Genomic DNA, 24,562 nt, shown 5'->3' on the forward strand with positions numbered 1-24,562 from the left:
AGGTGGTGAGCGGGCATCCACCGAGAGATGTCAGTCACACAGGCAGAGATCTGTGCCGCCACCTGAGTGAGGGAAGGAGAGAATTAGTTGGGTGTCCTCGGCATAGCTGTGGTAGGAGAAACCATGCGAGCGGATGGTTAGAGAGTTAGTGTAGATACAGAAGAGGAGGGGACCCAGGACGGAGCGCTGAGGAACTCCAGTAGTAAGAGAGGATTGTTCCAACACAGATCCTCTCCAAGTTACCCGATAGTCCCGTCATCAGGTTGAGGGGACCCTAGTGATGAGAGGACACTGATCCTCTTCATGTTACCCGTTAAGAGCGATTGTTGAGGTGGGATGAGAGAAGGGAGGGAGCAGAGGCCCACCTCCTGAGGAAAATAAATACGAATTTGGTTGTTCACTGAGTAAAAATCCAGCAGAAAGTTCTAAAAGAATAGAGACAGAGGAGAGAGAAGCTGCTTCGGGCCGGAGGTGACCAAGTTTTTGGCTGCAGAGAAAGAGAGAAGAGATTAATAAGAGAGCAGGTCATCAGGGTGTTTAGATTTTTGCCATTTCCTTTCTGCTGCTTGCATAGTGGCTCAGGTACAGTCAGGTGATTGATACGGATGTCAGATTGAGAGAGTGAGAGGGAATCAAAAATAAAGTGGTGTTACAGTTGAGTTTAGATGTAGAGCAGTTTCTGGTCAAAATACATGTATAGTCCAAGTGGTTTCTGGCTTTGTGAGTAGTAGAAGGACTGAGTGAGAAGGTATGTCAAAGTAAGAGCAGTAGGTCACATGACCTCTCTGTCAGGGTGTTTAAGTCACCTAAAAGGAGAAGCGGAGGGCCGTTTCCTGGAAGGCTTTTTTTAGCAGGAAGGTTACATTTTTTCAGGTAATCTGCCAGAGAACCTGGTTGGATGAGTGACAGTCACAATAAAAACTCACGGAAAACTCATTCATTGGGGTCTTCAATCAAAAACAGCTCTTTCTATGCCTTGATTTATCTCTTTATTCATTCAGACACAGTTTGATATTACAAAGATTGTAGAATATCATAGAGCCATCAACATCGTCAACAACTAGGCTGGTCAGTTGTGTCAGTAGTTTTTTTGGGAGTACATTTTAAAATCAACAAAAAATTAGAGCAGTAAATAGATTCATACTGTACATTGATACAGACATGTTCTATCTTACACAATACTGTGATTTATCTAGAGAAACACATGTATACATTTACTTTATTGCAAGGTTTTCTGTAAGCAAGCATTTTTATATGCCCATTTTCTATTATTTGCATAGTTGAAAGCAGTTGTTTATTCCCCCCAAAATGGCAATGTTATATGTGATAGCAGGATATATTGTAAATTAAGTACAAATATTTTATACAAATTTATATTATCTATATATTCTTCATTTCCATCTTTCACAAATGCTACATCAAGAATCAAATGGACACCACTGTTTGGCTTTCATTTATTAACACAAATACCAGTTAATTAAAAAATATTATTGAAGAATCGTCAGAGCATGAAAAAATTATATCTTGTCATAATTAATTGTAGTAAATTCTCTGTTGTATTTTCTCTGACCATGGACATAAAGCACATTTCTACAAAGGCAGGCCACTTAGACACACTTCGAAATTTGCATCAGTTGTCGACATCATTTAAAATGGTTCAATGGACTTAATTCGATAAACAAAAATGTTACATAGTTTGTTTTTACCATGCATAAACAGTGACAGCATGAAAATAACAATGAATATATAATCAATAATGGGCCGTGTTTAAATATATATTTGTTGTTTCACAATAATTGTATTTTATGCATTTTTGTGCATAATTGTGAAATAATTTATTTCAGTATTCTAGGTTGGCCATTTTAACCCAGAACACCTGGTATATACTGACATACCTAAATGCAGACAATCATTGGGGCAACTTCACACAGAATGTGAGGTGAGGTGAGTGGGGACCGCGGTAGTCTTCCAATCAGATGGTTGGCGGTTTGATCCAAGGCCCGGATAACCTGGATGTCGATGTGTCCTTGGGCAAGACACTTAACCCCAGCATTGCTTCTGAAACTGTGACTACAGTGTGTGAATGTTAGTTGCTGATGGGCAGGTGCCACTGTGTATGGTAGGTCCTGTCATTAAGTAGGTAATCTGCCATTGTTTGATTAAGTCAGTTCATCTTCAGAAAGATGATCCATCAAAATGAACAGCAGATGGAGCTTGAGCTACAGAAAAAGGAAGCAAATAAAGACAGAGTAAGACATTTGGTCAGTGTCATTGGGTACTTAGAAATGTTTACTTGAATGCAAATCTAAAACTGTAAGCAGTCTTCAAAATTAATATATTACCTGCTAGCCTTTGTAACATGTGAAATACTAAGCTAGAGTAGATGGAGAGTCTCAATATAGGGCAACTTGTTATCCAAAGCTTTCAATTTCATCCTCTCTTTAATGCTCATGACCATTTGTTCTGCCTTTTCTGGGCTTCCAACCACTCAAATTGCTCAAATTGCAAGTTGCTCAAATAATTCACCCATCCACACTCAGATAAATAAGGTCATGTCCATGTTGACGTGTGTTACAATGGACAACAAATTCCAGAGGAAATGATTAGGAGACATTAGTGGACTAAATTTAGTAACCCAAACCTAGTAAACAAGATCATATGTTATTATTTTTAAGTAAATTTGCTGTTTGTGTGAGAGAGATGGATAAAGAGTAAGACCTGCAACGTTATAACTAAGTCTGAAAAGAGAAAGAAGTCAACAAGCAGTCCGGAGGAAGCGAGAGTAGGTTGAAAGACTGGGCAGATGGTTGTCGTTTTAGGTGAGATTTTAGCTTAGTTGTGTTGTTATTGCGACAAAACAAAGAAACACACCGGCTCATTCAAATTGATTGGCTCTCCTCTGTCATTCGGCTTAAAACCAAAATATTCCAAAACTGAAGCCGAACAAGTCCATTAGAACTTGTTTATCTTAGTGGGTTCAGCTGCAGATGTTACGAAAAAGAACACTTTATAACATGGTGGGTTCACTGGTTCTCTTCACCGGTCCGTGTCCGCTCTGTATCTGTGCGGTGCCTAAGCCCCGCATCCACTTTCCACAAGGAAAAAGGACAGCGCCAACGCTGTCACGGTTTGGGGTCTTGTCTTGTTTTATTTTGTAGTTTCATGTCTCTTGTGTTCCTGGGTAACTTCACTTCCTGCCTTGTCCTGTCTTCCCCTGTGATTGTCTGCCGTGCCTGATCGTTTCCAGCTGTGTCCAATCACCTGCACCTCCCTTGTGTATTTAAGCCGCGTGAGTCTCTTGTCGGGTCATTGTCTTCTGTTGTCTCCTAGTGTCTGCTGTCGTCTACAGTTCATTTCTTATCGTCGGCATGCCACGTATGTAGTTCATATTGTTTTCTTTTGTAAAGATCTTGTTTTTTTCCCTCCTTCCCCTTTTTTCGAGGTGGACTGGTATTTGAGTTTACGTTTTGGAATTTTGACTATTAAAGTCCTTTTTATTTTGAATACTCCGCGTCTGAGTCCTCCCTCCGTGCCCAAGACCCACCCGTGTGACAAACGCGATCAACTAAATGTTGGTGACGTTCATTTATATGTAAAATGAATATCGCAGAACCAATTATTGCACGCGATTTAAGATGAGTCTATTAATTGCATATTGCGACGCGCCTAGTTAAGTGTCTTCATCTTTTATAGACAGGGTTGCTTTGTGGTGATAAGAGTGCTGAAAATGATTTGGAAACATTTCAAATTAGAACTTACTATTGACCAAACCAAATGTATCTTATCATCAACCCTAACAAATTGCATCAAAAGCACTCCCATATATTGAAAAAGTGTTAAAACAGAAAAATGGTTTTAAACTCACCTTGTATGACTCAAGACGTGATGTGGGCTGAGTTTGGGAAATCAGCAGAGGAAGGGGGAGGGGCCTGGCTGCTTGGGGAGATGGGAGGACTGGGGGCGAACTGGACTGGAAGAAGATGAACACAGTGCAGTCAGTGAAGAGAAGATGTGTGATGTGGTATGTTGGATCGAGCACTCGGTGCTTGATTGTGTTTGACTGTCACTACGAGTTCTGTGATCGTTGGTTCTCGACTTACTGTAGTGTATGGGATTTGCCGCCAGTAAAAAGTACCTAGCTTGTGCCCCATTCTCGTCTCCGTGAGTTTGTATCTAACAGTGATTTAGATAACCTACACGAGTACCAGACAACTATAACATAGAGCATAAAGCCACAACATGGTGTCAGAAGTGGGATACGTATCAGTTACCTCCACAGTTAACTCTTTGCTCACCATTAACGCTATGGCATAAACATTAAACATGTCATGAAGATGACATGATTAGGGATAAATTAGTGTTTAGCATAAACGATATTCGTCTGAAGGAGACTGTTGCGTGATAATGCGCTCACTTTGCGTGGAGCCATGGACACGTGCAGCACAGCAGAGCTCGCAAAGTCACAAATACAAGCGATGCAGACGTCACAGGTTGTCCAATACACCTCAGTCGATGCTTTAAGGAAAGCAACAGGGCAAACGTACACGGGCAGAGCAAAACCAGCAGCAAGAGGCATGTAACAACTATCTGCCATAAATGTGGAAACAAGCACGAGCCCCATCAGTGCCCAGCTTATGGTGCAGTGTGTCATAAATGCGGTAAGAACAACCATTTTTCTAAGGTATGTAGAGCTGGCACTGAGAAAATCAGCAGCTACACGACAAAGACAAATACTTGAGAGTGAAGTTGACTCCTTATACATAGGCGCGGTTGGAAAGTACGAAAAGAAAACAGCTCACCAAGCTAAAGGCTCTGTATGGCAGGAAACAGCCACAGTCAGAGGCGTAGCAATCAACTTCAAGCTGGACACAGGCGCCGATGCAAATGTGCTTCCCATGCACATGTTCCGGAAGCTACCGGGTCCCATTCAGCTACAGCCCACAGAGACTGTGCTAATTGCATTTGGTGGAGACCGCCTACCCACAGATGGTGTTGCATCTCTAGAATGCAGGACGACCAAACATTGAGCTATGCTGGACTTTCATGTGTCAAGCCGTGCTGACAAGCCGATGGGTGGAGATGCATGTGAGGAGCTGCAGCTGGTGAGAAGAGTTGAGGCACTCACAGCAAGATCCCCGCAACCAGGAAAAGCTCCAGCTACCAAAGAGGAGATGCTACAGAGGTATGCAGAGGTCTTCACAGGATTGGGCGAGTTCCCCGGTGTTCATCACATACACATTGACCCCAGTGTCACGCCTGTGATTCATGCATGCCGTAATGTTCCCCTCTCCATCATGGATTCACTGAGAGAGACACTCAAAAACTTACAGAAAAGTAATAGTCCCTGTCAATGAACCAACAGAATGAGTCAACAGTCTTGTTGCCACAAAGAAAAAGAACGGTGCGCTAAGGGTGTGTCTGGATCCTTGCAACCTGAATGAAGCAGTTAAGCGTCAGCACTATTCCATTCCTACACCGGAAGACGTGCGCAGCAGATTAGCGGGAAAATCCATCTTCTCCATCCTTGATGAGAAGGATGGATACTGGCAGTTCAAGCTAGATGAGCCATCGTCAAAGCTATGCATCTTCAATACGCCGTGGGGCCGGTTCCGCTTCCTCAGACTCCCAGGGTTCGAGATGAGCCAAACAATCTGCCAGCTAACAGCAGCACATTCATAAAACATATTGCTGAAAATCTACAAAACGCATCACAAATCCATTGCAGCGTTCACGATTGTATAAGTGAGCACTACATCACAACCACATATGAAAACATGTATTCAAGAAAATATATTTAAAAAAAGATCGGAACGATCGGGATTCGAACCCCGTGGGTCAAAACATCCTAAAGCCAACGAGCCCACTGCGCTACGCAGTGAACTATGGAGATTCCCAGTTTTTCCTGTGCGGTACAGGTGTGTTAACAGCCGTTATCTACCGGACCGAATAGCAACTCTCATTTCGGTGCCTTATTTAGATGCCAGGAACAGTCTTTATAGACATCATTATTATTCAATCCAGCGGCTAGTTGTTTTACAAATTCCATTAACATAAGGGATGAGAAACGCCAGTTGTATTTGATCAAACCCTTTGAAGATGCATGGTGCTGCCATAATGGGTACACCTGGTGGATTTAGCTAACTTAGTTAACTTCCTTGCTCAAGGAAAGAATGACCTGTTATCCACTTTGTCATGTCAGGGATTTATATAAGGTGCTGTAACTTTGTGGCTCCAGAATTAGAGGGTTACCTGTTAGATTATAACCAATCCACTTCTCCAGACACCACTACAATATTGGGACTAGCCTAAACCATGAAAAACATCCCAAGACCATTATCCCACCTTCAAAATATGTCAAAATAATTTTGACGCAGTATATAGTGTAGCAAGGTAGTCTTCAGTATTTTTTATAGTTACATTTTAGGGGACCCCCCAAGAGTCCAAAGTCATTTAGTCACTTATTGTACGACGCTTTGGATAAAAGCGTCAGCTAAATGACATGTAATGTAATGTCATTTCGAACCCTGCAGACTCCCATTCGGGATCAGGTCTGCCAGTGAAGTGTTTCAACAGAAGAAATGCGAGACCTTTGGCGACATTCCAGGTGTGTACATCATAGCAGACGACATGATCATCGCAGCGTCATCAGAGCAGGAACATGATGACATCCTGAAAAAAGTGTGCAAAGACTGCACATGTGAAGTTTAACAAAGACAAGATCCAGTTCAAAATTGACACAGTAAAGTATATGGGACACATCACGGCAGCAGGGCAGAAGGCTGACGACACAAAGATCAAAGCAATTGTCGATATGCCAACCCCAGAAGACAAACAAAGTCTCCAACGTCTGCTGGGAATGACAAAATTCCTGGCACAGTACATACCGAATGAAGCCTCACTCACAGCACCCCTCAGACAGCTGCTTAAGAAGGATGTAGTTTGGCAGTGGTGCCCACACCACAGCTCAGCACTACAGACACTGAAGTCCATCCTCACACAAGCCCCAGTGCTGAGGTACTACGATCACAAGCAGCCGCTGACTCTACAAGCTGATTCCTCAAAAGACGGACTGGGAGCTTGTCTGCTGCAGGACCATGTAGTAAGCTATGCCTCACGAGCGCTCACCGACACAGAAAAGAGGTACGCGAAGATAGAGAAATAGTTGCTGGCCATAGTGTTTGCTGCTAAGAGATTCCACCAGTATGTCTACGGAAGGCCAGTAACTGTGCAGTCCGATCATAAGCCCCTGGAGGTTATCATGCGCAAGCCGCTGAGCAAAGCGCCTGTGCGGCTGCAAGGAATGCTTCTACAACTGCAGAGGTATGATCTGCACGTAACATACACACCAGGCAAGCACATGCACATCGCCAACACACTCTCACGTGCCACTGCAAGCAGAGAAGGTGAAAACGAACCCCTGTGATGAGAGAGTTGTGTATGCCTTGGAAGCCACTGATTCCTTGAGCGAGGAAACACTCAACCAACTGAAAAAGGCAACGGCAGCAGATAGCGTGTTACAAGCTGTGTGCGAGAAACACAGGAATGGCTGGCCCACGAAAAAGAAAAATGTGGACAGGAAACTACACGGCTACTGGTCTGTCAAGGTCAATATTGATAATAAAAGCATTGAGAATGACATTGTCATGGTCAGAGACAAAATCATCACACCCCAGAGCTTCAGGAGTATAATTCTGGAGAAGCTGCATCTTGCTCACCAAGGAGTGCAGCGCACAAAAGCCAAAGCAAGAAAATCCCTCTACTGGCCTGGCATGGCACTAGACATTGAGGCAATGGTGGAGAAGTGCATGCAGTGCCAGCAGCTACAGCCCAAACATCAGGCTGAGCCGCTCATACCACATCAAATTCCAGAGCTGCCTTGGATGAAAGTCGGAGCCGACATCTTCGAGCTACATGGTCAGTCATATCTGTTGTTGGTTGATTACCTGACAAATATCCTGAAGTGCTTCGCCTGCCTGATAAGACAGCCTACACAGTGATCCAGAAGATGAAGTCTGTTTTTGCCAGGCACGGGATTCCTAGGGAGCTAGTGAGTGATCATGTCCCATTTGCGAGTTATGAGATGAAGTCATTTGCAGCTTCATGGGAATTCAAACTCACACACCCAGCCCAGGTTTTCCCTCTTCAAATGGAATGGCTGAGAGAGCCATAAAGACTGTAAAACATGCACTGAAGAAGGCAATGCAGACCGGCACCGACCCACATCTAGTGTTTCTGTCCCTGAGGAACACACCGGTGACAGGACTGAATGAGTCACCTGCACAGATGTTGATGGGAAGAGTTCTACGGAGCACCCTTCCGTGTTCCAGTGCTGTGCTGACACAGTCAGTCCCAATGCATCTTCACAGCAAAATACCTACACCTACAGTTCCGCCAAAAGGAACACTACGATCAGCGTGCAAAGCCCCTGCCAGTGTTGACCTCAGGAGACACTGTACACATGCACACACGGCGTGGCTGGGAGCCTGCTGTTGTCGTCCGACAACGAGATGAACCACGCTCCTACACTGTGCTGACGCCGGCAGTAGAACGCAAAGGAGGAACATACACCCGAGTCTGTTCATAGACACTGATCGCGATGAACAGTTCGACTCAGAGGTACAACCCTCTCAAGCTCCTGCGTCAGTGGACTCACCACCACATGACCTGCCACCACACAACCCTCCTCCTGTGACTACGCGTAGTCCACCCACATGCTACACAAGAGCGGTCAGACGCCCCTGCCAGATTCAATTAAAAAAAAAAAAAAAAAGAGAAGAGAATGAGGAGCGTTTAGGCTGAAATGTTTCAAGAGTGTTTAATGGTCTAAATGCTTGAATGTTTCTCCGGAATCCTCAGCAGGAAACTGGTTTGTAATGTTTAACGAAAGCCACACGTCTATTGGAAACATGCTTTATTAACCTTTGAAGTATGCAAGCAGAAAATACATGTTTAATGTTTATGCCATAGCGTTAATGGCGAGCAAAGAGTTAACTGTTGAGGTAACTGATACGTATACCACTTCTCAGTCGGAAAAGAGGGATGTGCTGTGTTTGACTGTCACTACGAGTTCTGTGATCGTTGGTTCTCGTCTTACTGTAGTGGGATTTTCCGCCAGTAAAAAGTACCTAGCTTGTGCCGCATTCTCGTCTCCGTGAGTTTATATCTAACAGTGATTTAGATAACCTACACGAGTACCAGACAACTATAACAGTAACTATACATAGAGCATAAAGCCACAACAAGTGACATCTCTGGACTTTTATTGTCATAAATACTTCACTCTGGTTGAGATGCAAGTGCAGATCAGCTTAGATATGCATGAGTGTCAAAACCTTTTGTTGTCAGTGCATTTTTGGTTGAGAGGAAATGTGTGTGGCTTGTGCTGGGCTGTGTGATCAAGATGAGGAGTAGTGGGAGAGAGTTAGTGACGCCGGGTCCAGAGAGTCCGCACCAGAGAAAAGACGGCTGCGACGAGAGGCCTCAGCGGCAAGAGCACATGAGATCTCCATACGCTTCTCTTGCTCCTGCAACTGCTGCTGGGAATTGACTGGAGCTCCACCCTCCACCGGCCCGTCCAGCAAAGGAACCATGTTCTGCAAACTGACGGTGGGCAGGTGAAAGGATATGCAAAAAGCATTGTGGTTATTCATACTCTTAAAGTAGGGAACTGATCTTCTTTTCCATAGAAATGTTTGTATTATTGGATTTCACTAGTGAACCTGATCATCTTGGTTAATCAGACATTTAAAAGTAATGGAACTATACATCCCAAATGATCAATATGTTATGTACTTCTAAAACTGAATCAGTTAAAAAAACTGGCCCACAACCCCTGCTAAACAATGTAGGGTTTCCAGGAATATCAGCACTTTGTTTCAAAAGTAAATAGATGTGGTTTATTGAAACAATAGGTATGCTTTTCTAATAACTTTCAAGAAATGTGAGGAGTGAGGAAAAAAAGGTGAGAAATCAATGTTTGAGTCAAATACCCACTTTGATTTTGCAATGAGCGTCTTGATCCGCTCAAGTTTTTTCTGCTTCTCCTTCTGTTCCTCAGGACTAAGAGGGGTGTTATCCTGCACATCCATGTAACACCCCGGGATCACCACCTTGTTGGTGGTCACCAGCTAGAAAAAAATAAATAAATTTGAAGCCACACACATATATAGCCAATGAAAACAAATAAATATTCAAATATAATTTTATACAAAAGACAACACTGAGCAATGATAAACAAAATATGTGCATAATGTTTTGAATTAATTTGTCTAGTTTCGTCAATTTGGATTTCTTCATTTTTGTCATCTTTTTCTTATTCTTCTGCAGAATCTGAAGATCTATGTATGATCTAAAACCTGTTTTTGAGTTTTACATTTTTTTTAAACTAGCCTAAACTAGCCATTAATGCACCATGAATATCAAGTTTAGTATTCAAGTAATGTTGCTGTCTTCCGGGAGGATGATTTGTTTGTCATAATAGTTCAACCACAACCGCGTTTCAACATGGGGGAATTTCCGTGAATTTTTTTTTCTCTCCTCCTGTAGCCAACTTGCGCCCCCCCCCGGGAAAGTGTCCGTGCTCTTTTAAATATTCCCGCTCCAAAGATGGAGACCATTGAGTAGCATTCATGTATGCCTAATATGTGTGTCAATTCTGTGTCATACTTTTATAAGTATTATTTAATAAATGTCCTGTTTGAGTTTACACCCCTGTCTGTTTTTCCAACAGCAACCTAACACCAAATAGCTCCTGTAGCTGTGCCTAATGTCACACCTGTATGTCAATTTGCGTTTTCGTCCTGTCTCCACAGTTGTTTTTTGACTTCCTGCTTTATTTTGGAAACTAACTCCCTCTCGTTCCCTCTTGCCTTTCCTCATGTGTCACCAGTCTGATTGTCTCCCCTGATTCCTGATTGTGTCCACCTGTTCCCACAACTCCCTCATGTGTACTTATAGGCCGTTTCTCAATACCTAAGAAGGCGAGAACGGACTCGCGTTCCCGCGAGAATAGACTCAGGAGACAGACTCGGGAGTCCTGACTCGCAGGTTCGGGAGAACGGAGAACGGTCATTTCCGCAATTGGAACAGCAGCTGACTTGATGACGTCACCACGTCAGCTGGTCTTGCTAATACGTTTTGATTTTAGTTTTTGACTTAAATATTTTACTATTCAGTCAGAAAGTTACTTTAAAAAAGTAGTATTTATAAACTTCGACATAAAGTTGTGTTTATTTTCCTCTGTCGTTGTTGCCTGTTGCTGAGGTGAAATGCATTCTGGGATATTTGGCTCTCACAAGAACAGACGAGCCTGCTCCGATGCATGCCCGGTAAAATGGGCGGGGCGAGTCACATCCGGGTATTATAACCGTTCTCGGCCAGATGCGGACTTTAGAATTGGAACAGTACTCGGGCTGAGACTGATGACGTTTCACGAGTCCACGAGAACAAAAGTCCACACAAGAACGCATATTGAGAAAGGGCCATAGTCTGCGTCGCCCCTTGTCCTGTGCCAGTGTGTCTTGTTGTTTTGCCCTGCACACCCGCCCTCACGTCAAGAGTCAAGTCCGGTAACGATTGTCACGTCATTTTTTGATTCCTGTTATATTTCCTCGTTAAGAGAGATTTTGAGTTTTTTCCGTTCTGTTATTAATAAAAGCATTATCAGCTAAACCCTCTCTCTGCGTCCTCCTCCTCCTCCTACGCCGCCACCTGCCTGACACGTAAGGTATGAGAATGATGACATATGGTAAAGAGCTTTGAGGTCATATACAAGTACAGGTCATTTACTATTTAACATTACCATACAGTTGAGTCTAGTATTTTATTGAATATTAACTTATTAGCAATAACAACTTTTCCACTAAATCCTAAACATGCTGTGGTCTAAAAACAGATTCTTGATCTCCATGTTCCTAGAAATGTATGGCCAACTTCTAAACTTCAAATATATTTTAAACCCAACCCTTTGGCGTATTATAATAATGTCCTTCCAAATTCCAGTTAGGGATTAGAGCTTTACAGAAGAGAAAGCCTCTTCATCAAGGAAACCTATGATATAATTATAGAAGTGGATAAGGGAGAGAGCTCAGTCTGAATTATTTTAAATCTACGACAGCTATTGACACAGTAGACCATGCTATTTAAATTACCCATCCTACAACCAGGGTTGTCATTAAGCACACTGCACATTTTTTGTTTCATTCTTACCTTTTACACATCACCTAGCCACCTGTATCACCACCGGTATTTACTCTCTTCAACTCTTCAACTCACATTACCTGTGGTGTACTACAAGATATATTTTATTGTTCACATACACACCCCCGATTGGAGAAATCTTCTAGTCAAGTCGATTTCCATTACTACTAGTTTGGTCTGTCTTAGTGATATCAACTGTTTGATGGCAAAACATTTCTTTCAACTCAATGAAAATTAGAATTAGGTGCCCTTGGGCCCTTGCTTATTAACATAAAGCCAACTACCAGAAACCTCTATCTTCTAAATTCTTAACTACTATACATGTCTTCTCTCGTAATAAACTAGTTCAGAATGCAACAGATGGTCTTTGCAGAGGTTTTAACGGACACTCTCACACTCTCAGTATCTTGGCTTCTCTCTAATGACTGCTTGTTTAACTTGAAGATAACGTTGGGGTCTGTTACCAAAATATAGAGAAGAAATATTGAAAACAAAAGAGCCAGTTCACAGCAGCTGACCCTCATGGCAGGTGTCAGGGTGTTTCTGGCTGTTCTAACATGAGGCGCAAACTAAAGATGACATGGCTTATCTTTCACTTTCACTACACAAAGAGCTTTTTCAATCACTTAGAAATTTGAGCAAAACTGTGTAGTTAAACGCAAGGACAACATTGAACCTTGTTTTTGCAAATTCCCTTAATAGTGTGTAGACATAGTATATTATCTGAGAAACATTTTCAGAAGGATGAACATGATTATAGAAGAGTAAAACATTGTATCACATCAGTTGATTGATGGCACCTCTTTGCTATTGCTCCGGTTGTAGGGTTCTGATTCAATCCTCAACCGTCTAAGTCGGGCAATTTCTTCTTGTGGTGACTCCTGCCCCTGGCCTCGAACTGCTACCTCCAAGTCTTTAATGTCAATCTCGTGAGCTGTCAGCCGCCTACGAATCTGTACACACACACAAACACACGGATCAGATATTCTGCAAACTTAAGCATGAAAAATCTGTTCAAAAATTTTTTGTTGGAGATTCTGAGATGGCCCACATGTTGATGTTTTGGTGCATGTTGTTTTTGCTGGGATACCCGGAGCTCTTTCCCCACTGAAGAGCTACTAAACATCAGGGGAACAATAGCTGACTTACTCCCTAATTCTGTTTTATTTTCAGTTGACTATTGATGTGGAGAATATTAGTAAAGCTATTGTATGCAGAGCCGTGAGAAAAGTGTGAAACGTGTTTGTTCCCTGGAGACAAACCAGTGAGAGCCATTAAAGAGGAGTTCCACAGGATGCACCTAAATAAAAACATTATACGTTCAATACCATTGTACCAGTTTTTAGGAGCAATATTATTATTGGGATTAAATATGAGCATGGTGTGTATTTCAAGCCTATGTGTAGTGCATTTTAACAGTGTAAAAAATGTAATATTCCCACTGGGAATTAGTAAAACATATGATTAGTGTGTACATTAAATATTAACTGACAACACTATATTGGAACATACGTCTTGACCCAAGCAGCAGTTTTCTCCCGAGCTGTTTCTCTGTCTTTTGCTGCAGTAGCAGAGTGTTGCTTTGTTTCTAATTATGGGTTCATATTTCCAGCTCAATAGGTACGATTATTTGTGGGTGTTGCCATTGTGAATCGTTGTATCATGGCTCCATTCATGCTGCCTTCGACTCAGAGTTGATTGAACCAACTCTAAACAACTGTTCTGAAACCCAGAACTCAAGAGTTTCCCATCTCATGGTAAATCAACTCAGAGTTTGTTGAACCTCCTACTTGAAACTGACTCCAGACTGCTACATCAGCAAAAAGAACAGACATTCAGGAGTGAGGACAAAGACTTGTATGAAGAGTAAAAATACAAGCAAAACTTCAGGGGAACAATAGACCACTTCATAACAGTGTATTCATGCCTTCTCTTTCCCTGTTAGGGGTGCTTGAGCCCCGCTTCCGCTTTTAGAAAAATAAGGCAGACAAGATTAATATTTAATTAATATAATATACCGCAGCACCAAAAATGATTGTGTGATAAGTCAATATACTGACTATCGTGACAGTCATGACCTAAAGAACTAGGTTGCGGGTACAAGTAGCCAAAATTGATTTCCTCAGGTGGAAAAGAGCAGAGGTGGAAAGAGTAACAAAATGTTCTACTCAAGTAAAAGTACTGTTCCTTAAGTACAAGTAAAGTTACCAGTCTAAAAATGTACTCAAGTAAAAGTAAAAAGTAGCTCATTCAAAATGTACTCAGAGTAAAAGTTACTGAGTTACTTTTTTAACAGCTGGGTGGGGTGCGGGATTCTAGTGTAGTTAAAAAAAGACCAGGGAAAATAAATCTCAATCTAGTTGTTTTTAATTGAAGGAAGACCTTTACAAATTAAAGTGTAATAGCAAAAATAATCAAATTAAAATGAAAGATGATTTTAGTGTAAATCATCCAATAAAACATTTTAAACATTACTACAACCACTAAATATGGCATGAACTGTGGATTCAGTAAAGCATGTGTAACCGGTCTGGGTCCTGGGGAAGGGTTCCGGGAATAACGCTGTCCGCACAATGAATCACGATATGACAGTTTTTATTATTTCTTTTCTGTCAGTTGTCTCCCACTGAGGGGTCGCTCGCTCCGTGCTGCTTGCTCCGTGCTCGCCCGCCTCCTGATGGTTCTCCTACTGGGGTTTTAAGCACAACCACACCAGTCAGCCTCTGCCTGATTAAGATAGTTCTCACCTGGCGCCGTTCCCCGAGCCGCCTCCCCTCTGCAGCCGAGCGGAGACCACGCCCGCCACCACATACCCCCACCGCCCGACTTAGGCCGGGAAGCCGTCCGGCCTAGCCTACTCCCCCCCCCCCACCTCCCCCACCTTCTCAAACGCCCGCTGGCACTGCTCCGACCACTGGACCGGATCTGACGCACCTTTCCGGGTCAGGTCGGTCAAGGGGCTGGTGAGGTCCGCGAAGCCGGAGATGAACCGCCTGTAGTAACCTGCCAGCCCCAAAAACCGCCTCACCTCCTTTTTTGTCTTGGGGCGCGGGCAGGCTGCGATAGCCGCCGTCTTGTCCACCTGGGGGCGCACCTGCCCGCCCCCCAAGTGGTACCCCACATACCGTACCTCCTTCCGTCCAACTGCACACTTCCCCGGGTTGGCGGTGAGCCCGGCCAGCCTCAGCGACTCCAGCACCGCGCCCACTCGCCGCACGTGTTCCGCCCAGGTGGTGCTGTGGATAATAACGTCATCCAGGTAGGCGGCCGCATATGCGGCGTGCGGACGCAGCACCCTGTCCATGAGGCGCTGGAACGTGGTCGGGGCACCGAACAAGCCAAAGGGAAGCATGGTGAATTGGTACAAACCATACGGAGTGGAGAAAGCAGTTTTCTCTTTGGACTCTGACGACAGGGGAATCTGCCAGTAGCCCTTAGTCAAATCCAGGGTCGTAAAGAAACGTGCAGTGCCCAGCCGGTCCAGGAGCTCCTCGACCCGGGGCAATGGGTAGGCATCGAATCGTGACACTGTTGGACTCTTCTATTACTCCCATCTCCAACATAGCAGCCAACTCTTCCCGAACCACTTTTCTTTTGTGTTCGGGTAGTCTATAGGGTCGTGACCTTACCATCACCCCCGGGGGAGTCTCGATTCGGTGCACTATCAGGTCGGTCCGGCCTGGCCGGGGGGAGAACACATCAGCAAACCGCTTCTGCAACTGGGCAATGTCTGCTCTCTGGTCCTCAGAGAGACGGGCCTCACACTGGAGCGGGGTGGGATTGGCCGCTTTTGGCACCTCCGGCCCAAGGTCCTCTCCTTCTGATACTGAGGAAAACAGACTCCGCCTCCCTCCAGGCTTTGAGTAGGTTGAGGTGGTATATTTGTGTAGCACCGCCCCTGTCAGACCGCACCACCTCATAGTCGACATCCCCCACCTGGCCGGGGCGCGGCTGCTGGTCTGATCGAGGCCGGTGGGTCTGCTCAGCCCGCTGGGGTGCACCGCCAGGTGGTCCTCTGCCAGGGTGACGGCCGCTTCCAGCGTCGGTGGGCGGTGGTACTGGACCCACGCTGCCGTTCGGGCTGGGAGCCCCGTCGTAAATCTTTCCAGTACCACCTTCTCCACTACGGCGTGCGCCCCTCCGGCCCCGTTCGGCTGTAGCCACCTGGCCGCTGCGTCCTTTAGCCGCTGCCCATATGCAAACGGCTTATCCTCCGGCCCCAACCTGGCCTCCCGGAATCGCCGCCGGTGGTCCTCGGGCAGCAGCCCCAGCCTGTCCACCACGGCCTTCCGCACGGCCGCGTAGTCTCGCCGGGCCGCCGGGGGGAGCCCCATGGTCGCCGTCTGCGCCTCCCCGGTCAGGAGGGGCACCAGCCTGACCGGCCACTCTTCCATCGGCCAGCCGCATGCCTCCGCCGTCGCCTCGAAGGCCTCCAGGAAGGACTGGACATCGTCCTCCGCCGTCAGGTGCATTGGGTGCTCGCTCCTTTAGCTTGACGCACGCTCCTGATCTTGAATCTAGAATCGATTGCTCTACCTTAGTGTCCCAGATGTTGGTGTTTTTGCGGCTGAATTTTTTGGGTTGAATATTGTAACCGTCATTTCTTTTGCGGATGAATATTTTTTTAGGTTGAATTTTTTTTCTGTGTTTTAATGTTGAAAAACATTCAGGTACATAATTTCAATGCATAAATATTCAGTGCTAGAAATTCAATCACCTTTTTATTTCAACCCGCACAGATTTACTTCCATAATAGTGTGGGAGATTGAGAAAACAGTTATGATCAGTGACGCACCTAGAGGAAGCGTAACCCCTAATGTGATTTGTGAATATCGTATTTTCGCGACTATAAGGCGCACTTAAAATCCTTTTTTTTCTCAAAAAACGACAGTGCGCCTTATAATCCGGAGCACCATATATATGGTTCAATTGGTTGATCAATAGTTTTCAGAACGCTTAATAAAGTTTGATTTAGCACAGCCCGATCTAGTGGATGCATAACGCAACCCCAGTCAAACATTTTACTGCAGTATCTTCTATTCTATGCGCCTTATAATCCGGTGCGCCCTATATAGGAAAATAGTTCTAAAATAGGCGATTCGTTGAAGGTGCGCCTTATAATGCGGTGCGCCTTATAGTCGCGAAAATACGGTATATAAACTATAGTGTCCCATCGCCCTGCCAGTGTAGATAAAGTCAACAAATCAGAAAACGGTTAAAACTGCAAGAAAATCAACCAGTTTTAATCATTTGTTGTTAATGCCTAACCTTGACCACAAAATGAGAGTTTCAGAGATCACTGAGTGCCATATTGCTAACTTTGTTTTCGGGTGAATTACATGTCTGGTACATAGCCTAGTTAGCACTATTCCTCAACCAGATTTGGCCCTGACGCACCACAAGCTCTCACTAGCTTTCTGATTAAAGTGCCTAAAAGAACTGGATTGGTTTTACTGTACTGGCTATACTCTGTGCTATAATGTTTCACAAGCATCATCCTGTTTTTGATCATACCACTTTGTAGTTTGCAGGGGACTGGCCACCTGAGAGGTTTAGACTCCGCCTCTTGTCCCTCACAGAGCTGCTCTGGTGGCGTCGTATTCGCTCATTCTGCTCCTCCACACTCATCTTTGACTTCAGCTCAGCAGGAAACACTGCACTCTTTCGACGCTCCTGGGATGAAAATATTTTAATTCACTATTGTATATTCTCTAAAATGTTTTAAGATCTTAACAGGAAAATGAAAACGATATCTTGAGATAATAAAAATACAATTATCAGCATGGCTTACAATTATGAAGCCATTAAGATTGGAAAGAAAGCATTAACGGTAAAAAAAAGTCTAGTGATGTTCAAACACAGCACTTATTTTTGTATAATGGTAAATGTGTTTGTCTAATCTTGAAGTGCTGATTGTCAGCCTTGTTCTGACCTGTATCCAATCGCCTGCATTTCCCAAGTGTACTTGTGTTCCATGGCTTACCATCGGCCCCTCTCCTATTCTTGGTGATTTGTTCTTGTCACTGCGTTAATTAGTCTGGAATTTTGTTCATTAAGTTTGTTTAATTTGCTTAATTTTCATTTGCATTCGTGTGCGCTGCAAATTGTTGCTGAGCCATAATTCGCACAACAATGTCATTCCTGGACTTGCTACCACTGTTGACTTAAAAGATTTAAAAGCATGTGGCATCTAACAAAAAAAGAGTTGAGCTCTTCAGTGATGCTGAAGGTTCAAACCCTGCAATCTGATTGGTCAAGCCACAGTTACTACAGGATCCCTGTGCTCTGGGCTAAGATAATTCCCCCTCGTTCTTCTTCAGTTTTGACATGCTCTACAAAAAAGTAAATCATGGTATGCAAATGCGCCTACCTAGATTTTCCCCCATTTTGAATTTAGTGAAAAACACATTTTTGGCAATTTCCCCTAAACGCCGAGTTTGATTGTCACGAAACCTTTGGTGGATCATTATTGGTTCAATGTGCCCTTGGTATAACAGAATGGTGCTGATAACTCATTGTTTTGAAGAAATATGAGCTAATAAACTTTGCGAGGGGTGTGGCTTAATCTATCCGATTTTTAACTTCCAAATGGCTTGGCCTGCCCTAACCAATATTGCAGGATGTGTAAACATTGAACCCCTGAATACATTCTAATTTATCTATAATTTTTGAAGATTGAATCATTAAATGTGCCTTTTTGTCATATTTTCATAATTTCTTAGAGTTGCAAAAGACCGATCTCCTCCCAGGGATTAAACCCGATTCTTTTCAAATCCGTGCAGTGTGCTCTTGAGACCTTGGGCTCTAAAAATTACATTTTGTCGGAAGAAATATTAAACTATGTGCGTAGGGAGCAATTAAAAAGAACTAAATTTTGATGTAATGGTACATCAGTAGCTCCTGGTTATATGTTGACATAAAAGGCCTAAGACCATGATAATGTCAAAGATAAAGTTTGCAAAGCGGCATTCCTGGTGCTGTTCCATACGGTTAACGACCACTAACGCTTCGTCCGACGCAAGGTTCCTCGGCCACATTTGTAACCATCCGGCCAGTGCCCCGATGTGCAAGGAATAGCGAGGACCCGTCCAACGCTGCTCGCAACTTTAATGCTTGTTTTGTATTGTTAAGGTTTACTGTACTGTTTAACATTCAGTTGTGTAATAACTATGGTATTTGTGTTCCATTCAGCTATTAAATAGCCCTTTCTTACCCCCCTTTTCACATCTCATCCTTCCTGCTCACATACACACACTCTCTTACTCTATTTTCTGCTCACCCCACTTGTATAAATTAGTTTTGCTTATTTTTTAGAATTTACAATGTCTTATAATAGTGATTACTTTGTGCATATGTACTGTAATACCGACTGTATACATAGCCTGGTGCTTGAATTCAAACCTTCAGTTCTTCGCTCTAATGAGTGAATATATATATTAATAGAACGTGTTATTAACAGCGTTAATGCGAACCTATTTTAACGACGTCAATTTCTTTAGCGAGATTAACGTTTTCTTTTTTCTTTTTTTTGGGGGGGGGGGGTTGGATGACTTTTCTGAAAATGCCAACGGCTTGTCTGTTTGAGTAGCTGGCTGAAAGAAAATAAGTATTAGGCTTACCTTTTATTGGTAACCTAACGGTTCATTGTTTCTGAAATAAGAGGCCTGACTGCTTTGTTCACAGGAAAGAAAATATTAAGCCATAGGGTTAACTTGTTTATTAGAAAAGATACAAATGTGCGATTAATGGTGATTAAATATTTTAATTGTTTGACAGCACTAATATATATTATGAGACTTTGTTTATAGTTATTAATCCCTTTTTAGTGTTGTTCCCATTATTTATTTTCTGAATTATCTTGATAATCTTAATTCCATTGATATCAATGATTTGATTTTCACACCATTAACAAACTACAGACATGCTCCTAAACATGCAACAATAGTATAATTTCTTTAAAAGATCTCTGAACCCTTTAGGCAAAATGCCTGTACATGGTGTGGCTAAGAAAGACATTTTGACATATTTTACATTGGGAAAGGTTGACTTACCCTAAAAAGTCCATTAGGACATCTGCCATTATGGATGGTATCTCCAAAAGAGCTGCTGTGTGATTTGTCAGTGGGAGACTTCGTCCTAGGAGGGACAATGCCAACTGGACACAACAGACAAGTTAAAAAGAAGGGAAAGGGAACGCAAACTGAATTCTCACAGCTAATACTGTAAAGTTACTGGATTTTACAATAAATTGACAACTCAAATGTCTGGATGCTGAACTGGAATATGGATTTTCTTTCATCTGTAATTGAATATGCCAGTAGTATGTTATTAGTATTAATCAATCTTCCATCAGATTATGTGTACCTACCAAATATATTATATAAAATAATATTACTATATTATGATCATTGACTAGAATATGTAGAATAATAAATGTACATCTTCAGTTTTGGATGTTGTACCTTTGTTCATGGTGGATTGTCTATCCTGAACCTGGTCCTGCATATCACTGATGTTCTGTTCTGCAAACCTGGCCTGTATTATGGAGAAATCATACTAGTTTTAATGTATCAACTTTAAACATGGTCGAGGTGCAAATTTAGTAGACAGAATGCATCAGATAATGAATTTCTACATCATCTGCTGGCACAGTAATGGCTGATCACACCACTGTCTCTGAAATATGTACTGTATTTCCAACCAAAATCATCTATTGACCAGTTAAAAGGTTTCTTCACAGCGCTGCCTTTGAGGGGTGAAAGAAAACCTGAAAAAACAAAGGCTTTTATTTTCCCGCTGTAGGGTGCACATTCATGGGACACAACAGTATGGTGCAAATGTGTTGCCTTGATTCAAGTATATTTACTCATTGTTCAAAGGCTGAGGCTGAAAATGGTCACTAAAATGCTTCATGCAAAACATATTGTAAAAATGCCAGAACTTTGACTGTGTTGTTACCTGTGACGACCACATTATGCACAACATAGCTTATGAACAATGAAAAGCTGGAAGATGCTTCTGGGTCTGCGTTTGAGTCTTGTGTCGACCGCCAGAACACTAAGTGGAAAAACGTTTTTTGTTTAGGGCGACCTAGAGAATGACGTCTTTGTGTGTGGAACTCGTTGGTTGGTTTTTTGAGACTTTTTCCCGTGCATCGCTACTGCTGCTTTTCAATGGATTATTTTCGGGGACATATTTGTCCCCTATTATCCTCCACAACTTTGTTCACCCCTCGCCCGGCAAACAGGCGTTTGCGTCCACGCCATCCGTTCTTATACCTTTTTTTTTGACAAAAACTCTTCAAACTGATTGATTCTCTCGTAAAAATTCTTTGTTTTAATAATGGCGTCATTATGCAATGAAACCGGAAATGTGAGACTCTGGAAAGGATGTAGTTAGACCAATCACAGCCTTGCAGGCTGCGTGAGCTCGCGAAGCGTTTGACGCAAGTGGGCTATTGCGTCTGCGTGTCCTTGCGTTTCTATGAAAACGCAGAAGCATAAACTAAGCTTGAGACATTGGATGTGTCGGGTGAGTGCATGTGAAAACCTGAAAAAGTGTGTCACACAGGTAAACCCTGAGAGATGGAAGCCCTGTAGCTGTGTTGGCTTGACAAAAACTTTCCTAACAGTCAAACATCAAGCAAGTGCAACACGAGGCAAAGCAAGACAGCAAATAAGTTACTGAATAGTCCAGCAGAAATATACACATGCAAAATGACCTATAATTTCACTCATGTGGGCCTATATGATCATGAGGTCAGAATGCACATAGAATTCTACCAAATAATACTCACAATTTTCATTGTTTTTCAATAAAGGGGGAAAATTGTCACAGTTTGGGTTCACGTCTTGTTTTATTTTGTAGTTTCATGTCTCGTGTGTCCCTGGGGTAACTTCACTTCCTGCCTTGCCCTGTCTGCCCCTGTGTTTGTCTGCAGTGTCCAATCACCTGCACCTCCCTGTGTATTTAAGCCCTGTCAGTCTCTTGTCGTGTCATTGCATGTTACCGGTGTTGCGTCGTGTCCCCATGCCATTCAGATATTGTAAATGTTGTTGTTGTTCCAGGTCCCTGTCTCGTCTTTGTTGTTTTTCCCCTCCTCGCCTTAAACTTCGTTTAAAGTGGGATATTTATTATCTATAAAACTGTTCAATTGCTAAAATGTGAACAAATTCTTCGCAAGACTATGAATAAGGGCTCATATTAGACAGACGGAAAATCAGAGGCAATCAGTTGAGTGCTTAGTGACAATGGAGTTTTGAAAAATACTTGAAAATTGGGATGAATGGTCCCTGTTGTTTTACAAGGTTAATAAATGTTTTTTAAGATAACAATTATAGTTAGGACTGGGTTAAGCAAGGGGAGGATGGAAGCAGTAACACCCAAATACCTTTTTTTGAGAATCTTCTGCAGCAAGGTAACCGTCATCGATGCCCAAGCTGCGTAGCCAGGCAGTGCTGTCAAAGGGCAGGTGCGGGATAGAGGGAGGGAAGGTAAGGGAGGGCTCCAAAGGGTAATAGGATTTGGGAAGCGGAGGCCTTGGGGGAACACTTTCCTAGATGACCATAAGGGTAATAGGGAGGGAAGGAGGAAGGAGGGAAAGGACAGGTGGAAGAAAGAATGCTACACATCATGAGGAGTGATAATAAGCCAGGCAAAGTGCAGAGCAGAAATGACTCAAGAGAACGATTTCATGGATTGGAGTCTTTATCCCATGTTCAGGAGTTAAAAGTGACAACAGTCTCTGAAAGACTGACATTTCAACCACCTCAAGAGTCATGACATTAACTCCAAAAAATATTCAGGTGAATCAGACCAAAGCTCAACTGTGTCAAACAGTGTAATTTGAGAAAATAAATTGTTGATGTGTGCATTTTCTCAGATGCCTGTAAAGCAGCAAAAGCATACTCTCCCTTTAGTAAATGGGGACGAACATTATTTAGTGATTACATTTTGCCATGTAAACTTTAATGTTTTTGGTGAAAATATTAACAGAGTGGAAGAGATTTAATGTGGAATCATAAGGTTTGACTTTGACATGGTTAATATGCTTGTCGACAAAGATTAGTCTGCATGAATCATTCCCTAGTGGTTACTGGTTAAATCGGACTACACTCTGGTTAAGATCGCTGGAGCAATGCCCCCCCTTACTCCTTTGATTGTTGGGGTAAGAAAGAGGCTTGACCCCCTAAACATGCATGATCTGATGGATCCAAAGTTATTTAATAATGGGGTTCCATGGCTTGCACCTCTAAGACAAGGCACTGATGATGTTAAATATTGTGAGCTGTGATGACATGATAAAATGTCAGTCCTGGAGAAACAGGATCTGGTAAACAGGCATAGAAAAGCGTTTGTTGGGGGGCAGATTTCTGAGGCCACCATTGTTTCCTGTTGAGAATTGATATGGGTGGGAGTTTGGATGGACATCTTTTCTGAGCCCCATCTTTACTTCTTGGCTACAAAAATTGGAATTGGACCAACTAAGTTCCTGATGGTCAGAGTTGGTTTGAGCTGCACCCCAATGCTGATTAGTGTGTTGGGTTGGTTGGTCAAAGTTTGTCCTGGTTCTGCATTTAAGGTTTTGGACTGATTCCTCTATCACAGTGTCTAATATACCACAAGACTCCTCAAGGTGTTGGAAAGTTAGGGAGTGCTGAAGAGAGGTGGATTCATAATCATATGTGTTTTTATGGTCATCGTATAGACTTGTGTCAGGTTCCCTGTGACTTTTGGGCCGACATCTAGGGTTAGGGTCAGTTTTGAAATGAGGTGCTATAGAGGACTTTGGACGGGGTTGAGAGCCTGATCTCATACACACTTCAGGGTTGTTTATAGAATTGGAGCATGTGCCTGGGTCAGTGTTTGGGTTTGGATAGGGGTGGGTTCTTGGCTGGGTATGTCCGGTGCTTACCTCCGGGCCCAGCTGTTTGGTGGGGGAAACCTGGGTGCCGGGCACTGGGGAGAAGGGGCTGGTGAAGCTTACTGAGCTCAGGGGACTGGCTGGACTATTGGTACTAAAGGAGCCTGGTGCACCGCTGGCCACTGTTGAAAGGCAAAGAAAGGCAGGTGGGGGGTTAGGGATAGAGTTGTTAGACTATACAGGTTATTTGCAGTAAATGGGATTGCTTTCCAGAACCGGTATGATACCGTTATGCTTGGCTGTGTCGGTGCCTCTGGATGAGTTATTCTTGTGCAGTCCCTCTAATACATCCTGGACTCTCCAAAACTCTTTTTGGATGTGCCTATGAACCAGTTCACACTGCAAAAATCCCAGACAGACAAATTAATATGAGATGGAAATACTTTATATTGAAGAAATAACCTTTCATTTTAATAATTATGTAAGTACTATAGAACAGAT

General features: G+C 43.1%; 1 protein-coding gene across 14 annotated transcripts in view; it reads right to left on the bottom strand.

Moving 5' to 3' along the window:
- Positions 1-975: 975 nt before the first annotated feature.
- Positions 976-24,562, bottom strand: part of plekha6 (pleckstrin homology domain containing, family A member 6) — a 94,576-nt gene continuing 70,989 nt past the window's right edge. For 11 of the 14 annotated variants that reach the window (XM_037490774.2, XM_037490778.2, XM_037490773.2 and 8 more), the window contains 11 exons: positions 24,349-24,460; positions 24,113-24,243; positions 22,589-22,753; positions 20,661-20,733; positions 20,250-20,353; positions 17,713-17,871; positions 12,999-13,151; positions 9,994-10,127; positions 9,452-9,600; positions 3,866-3,970; positions 976-2,219 (listed from right to left, as the gene is read on the bottom strand). In XM_037490774.2, coding sequence (XP_037346671.2) covers positions 3,876-3,970; positions 9,452-9,600; positions 9,994-10,127; positions 12,999-13,151; positions 17,713-17,871; positions 20,250-20,353; positions 20,661-20,733; positions 22,589-22,753; positions 24,113-24,243; positions 24,349-24,460 — 1,275 coding nt within the window. In that variant the 3' untranslated portion in view covers positions 976-2,219; positions 3,866-3,875. Of the gene's footprint in view, positions 2,220-3,865; positions 3,971-9,451; positions 9,601-9,993; positions 10,128-12,998; positions 13,152-17,712; positions 17,872-20,249; positions 20,354-20,660; positions 20,734-22,588; positions 22,754-24,112; positions 24,244-24,348; positions 24,461-24,562 lie in introns of those variants that run through there. The other 3 variants (XM_037490772.2, XM_037490776.2, XM_037490780.2) reach the window with 3 other exon arrangements.

Source organism: Pungitius pungitius, chromosome 8 (genome assembly GCF_949316345.1).
Source record: "Pungitius pungitius chromosome 8, fPunPun2.1, whole genome shotgun sequence".
Classification (NCBI taxonomy): domain Eukaryota; kingdom Metazoa; phylum Chordata; class Actinopteri; order Perciformes; family Gasterosteidae; genus Pungitius; species Pungitius pungitius.